Raw genomic sequence first — 3,358 nt, forward strand, 5'->3', positions numbered from 1 at the left:
AAGCTATCCAATCCATGCCAAAAAATGCTCCAAAGAGCCTCAAAATGCACTTTCTTGCACCTTTTGCCATTAGGACCTAAAAACATACGAAAATAACTTAAAAGACTGAAATACATAGTAATTAACTCACTAAATGCAAGGAAACATCATAACTAAGTAACATAAATATGCTCCTATCATGAGAAAAAAGAGATGGTTAAAGTTTCACTATTTGGAAGCCCTATTTAAGGAACTTTATAGCTCCATCATCACTATGATGTTCTTATGAACAATAGCTCAGTGTAAAATGAGTAGGGGAAGGGGTTGGGCCAATGGATCTTTGATATCTAAGTCAGTTTCTCTGATAAGAGAAAGTTTAGGGCTTCAGTGCATAGCAAAAACTTACCAGAGATTGGTGGAGATGGAGTATTTTTAGAGTTAGGGACAACTATATGTGTAGGATTTTTTCCTGACATGTGTCAGCATCCGATTAGCCAAGGTGAGTCATTCGTAGGATGGTTGAGGAAGGAAAAATCCCAATAAATAATATTTTGAGATTATCTTGGAAGTATCCTTAATTGGAAATTTTTGGGATTCCTTACTTGTTTGAGTTGATCCTTAATTAGGAGAGTATTAAAGATAAGATTGAGTAATTGATCATATCTTTAATGCCTTTGACTTTTCCCTATTGCCATGGGCAGGGGAGCTTAGTGATATTGTAGTTAGCTGCTCGAGCCTCCAGGGATGTTAGACTGCAGGTGGGAGTCTCATGGGTCTTGCCAATTTAGTAAGAGCATTCTTGCCTTTTTAAGAAAAAAGTACATGTGTCACCTACATGATCTTTCGGATTATTTTTGGGAACTTTAACGAAAAGCTCCCGGTACTGTTCACTGTAACGAAAAACCATATTTTTACACTAAAAAGTCAATCCTGGTACTATTCACTTTACCTTTATTTTGTCATTTTCGTTAAAACTCAAAGTTTTCAAACCCTTTTCATTAGTTTTCCTATTATTTTTTGCTCCACAGGGAATATTTACCATACATGTCAAATTCATTCTCTTCGATTCTTTTTTAGGGATTTCTAATATTCTTCTTATTTATATTTTACTAAAATAGAAGAATATGTCAAGCATGTTTCAGTTGGATTGTATTCCGATGTTTTTAAGAGCAATTAATATATTTTTCTCAATAAAATTGTAAGAAACAAAGAGAAAAAATCTCTGGTGTAGCATACATGCTGCATTTTGACCTAATACACAGCCATTATTTAGTCTTAACCCTAATGGACAAATATTACTATAAATACCAAAATTTAAGCATCCATGTTATCTAATCACCGATATCCAAATAAGGAATAATATAATCCCAACACGTATGTGATTATAATCAAGGCGATTGTGGGAAAACCACAAATTAATTAAGCAATGCACCTCCTATATATAACCCAAATGAAATTCTGAATCTCAATTAGCAAGGCTGTAAGGCTTGTCTAAATCAATCTATATTCTTTTGTTCATCTTTGTTTTCTTTGGCTAATCTATTGGTTTGTTCTCAATTTCTTGATCTCCATCTTGGAAAATGTCGGGGTTGGTGGACAAGGCCAAACACTATGTGGCAGAAAAGATAGCAAATGTGCCGAAGCCTGATGCAAGCCTCACAGATGTTGATTTCAAGAAAGTGAGTTTTGACTCTGCGGATTACATTGCAAAGGTCTCTGTGAACAATCCCTACCCACATCCTCTCCCCATCTGCGAGATCAAATACACTCTCAAAAGCGTTGGCAAGTTAGTTTCAGCTCTCATTGTTACATTTTTTTTCAGTATTAGTTATCTTTTGAGCAATGAATGAGATCAAAACTGAAACCCTTTTTTAAAAATTGTAAATTTTCGAGTTCTACATATCTAACCAATTAGAGGGTTTCCGATCAAAATAGAGTCCTAATTTTGAATTCAATGAATGAGATCAAACCCAATAGCCTTTTGAAATGAGCTTGGATTTAACAATTTGACAATCTTTCGAGTCAAATTGATGAGTCTTCAGTTTAATCTGCAGAAATTTAAGGGTATATTAGTTTACGGAAAATTGTAAATGGTAATCATATGATTTAGGAAAAGAGATTTCTACACATTTCATTTTATGCACGCCTCTATTTATTTTAAGATTTTGAATTGAATAAATCAAACAAGAATTAATAGACTTGTGCAGCAGATGAAAAAAATTGAGAAATTTTGAAATTGTCCATCCAAACTTTTGCTCGATATATATTGATCATTTTCTGGTTTGTATTTATATATGTGAATTAGGGTTATTGCATCTGGGAACATGCCAGACCCTGGCTCGATAAAGGCAAGTGGCACTACTGTATTGGAGGTGCCGGTGAAGGTGCCGCATAGTATTATTGTGACATTGGTAAAGGACGTTGCTAAGGATTGGGACATTGACTATGAGTTGGATTTGGGTCTCATCGTTGACCTTCCTGTAGTTGGGAACATTACCATACCACTCAATAGGAAGGGCGAAATCAAGCTTCCCACCTTATCTGAAGCCATTTGGGGTTCAAATGATGAAGCTGCAAAAGAGGCTTCCAAGGAGACTAAAAGGGAGATTGCAAACTAGACATGGCTAGATCCGAAGATGGAAAAAAGGTGAAAGCCGAATTCTCGTCATAAATGTAAAGAGTACGTAGTTTATCTTAGAAAAAGAAAGGTGAAAGTCGAATTCTTGTCATGTGGATGAGCATTATGTCAATTACTTTCTTCCCGGCATTGAATTGGCATTGGGAAGGCATTTTAGTATTTAGTAGCAATATATTAAAGTGGGGTTGGTTTGGGAATAGGCTTCCTACTAATTGATTAATTTCATGCGGTACCCTTTAATCTTTTCCTTGTAATTTCGCGACAGATCTACTTTTTGTTTTATGTTCAAGCAAATATTTTTACTTAATTGACGATTCTAAGTTTATTTCTTATAGCGGAGTAATTTTTACACTCTCTCTTATCTCTGGATGATTCTTTTATTAACTTTGTTCATTAATTTTTTTCATCCAATTACTAGAAAGAAGGGGATGCAGTAATCACTCCCTAAATTGATAACTGCGCAGCAATTTTAGAATCTTCTTCAACTTGCTACTTTTCTCTTTGTAATGTTCTAAGACCATCTGGAAAGAAAATGTCAAATCATAATAATTAAATTACAATTAATGGTTGATGTAGCAATCTGAAGTTTTTTGTCAAACTTTATACCTTTCTAACCGAATTGTCAAATGTAATTTTATAATTTAAATAGAGCTTTAAATGGTTGTAATTATTAAAAAGAATATTGAAACAAAATTTTTATTAGTTGAAATATTAGTGGAATAAGGGATCCACTTTTAAAAT

The 3,358-nt window shown here is 33.9% G+C and overlaps 1 protein-coding gene across 1 annotated transcript; it reads left to right on the forward strand.

The window, feature by feature from the left end:
• Positions 1–1,428: 1,428 nt before the first annotated feature.
• On the forward strand, positions 1,429–2,947 carry LOC103931094 (desiccation protectant protein Lea14 homolog). Its single transcript, XM_009340507.3, has 2 exons — positions 1,429–1,765; positions 2,285–2,947. The coding sequence occupies exons 1-2, from the start codon at positions 1,560–1,562 to the stop codon at positions 2,595–2,597; spliced, it is 519 nt and encodes a 172-aa protein (XP_009338782.1). The 5' UTR covers positions 1,429–1,559; the 3' UTR covers positions 2,598–2,947.
• Positions 2,948–3,358: the final 411 nt, after the last annotated feature.

The sequence above is a fragment of a genome, unplaced genomic scaffold (genome assembly GCF_019419815.1).
Source record: "Pyrus x bretschneideri cultivar Hongxiangsu unplaced genomic scaffold, Pyrus_bretschneideri_v1 Contig4, whole genome shotgun sequence".
Taxonomy (NCBI): domain Eukaryota; kingdom Viridiplantae; phylum Streptophyta; class Magnoliopsida; order Rosales; family Rosaceae; genus Pyrus; species Pyrus x bretschneideri.

What these genes read in the sequence shown, in the direction of transcription:
- LOC103931094 (XM_009340507.3), top strand. Translation starts at nt 1,560, where the DNA reads ATGTCGGGGTTGGTGGACAAGGCCAAACACTATGTGGCAGAAAAGATA. An exon ending in ACTCTCAAAAGCGTTGGCAA is followed by an intron (nt 1,766 to 2,284) that starts GTTAGTTTCAGC and finishes TATGTGAATTAG; the next exon opens with GGTTATTGCATCTGGGAACA.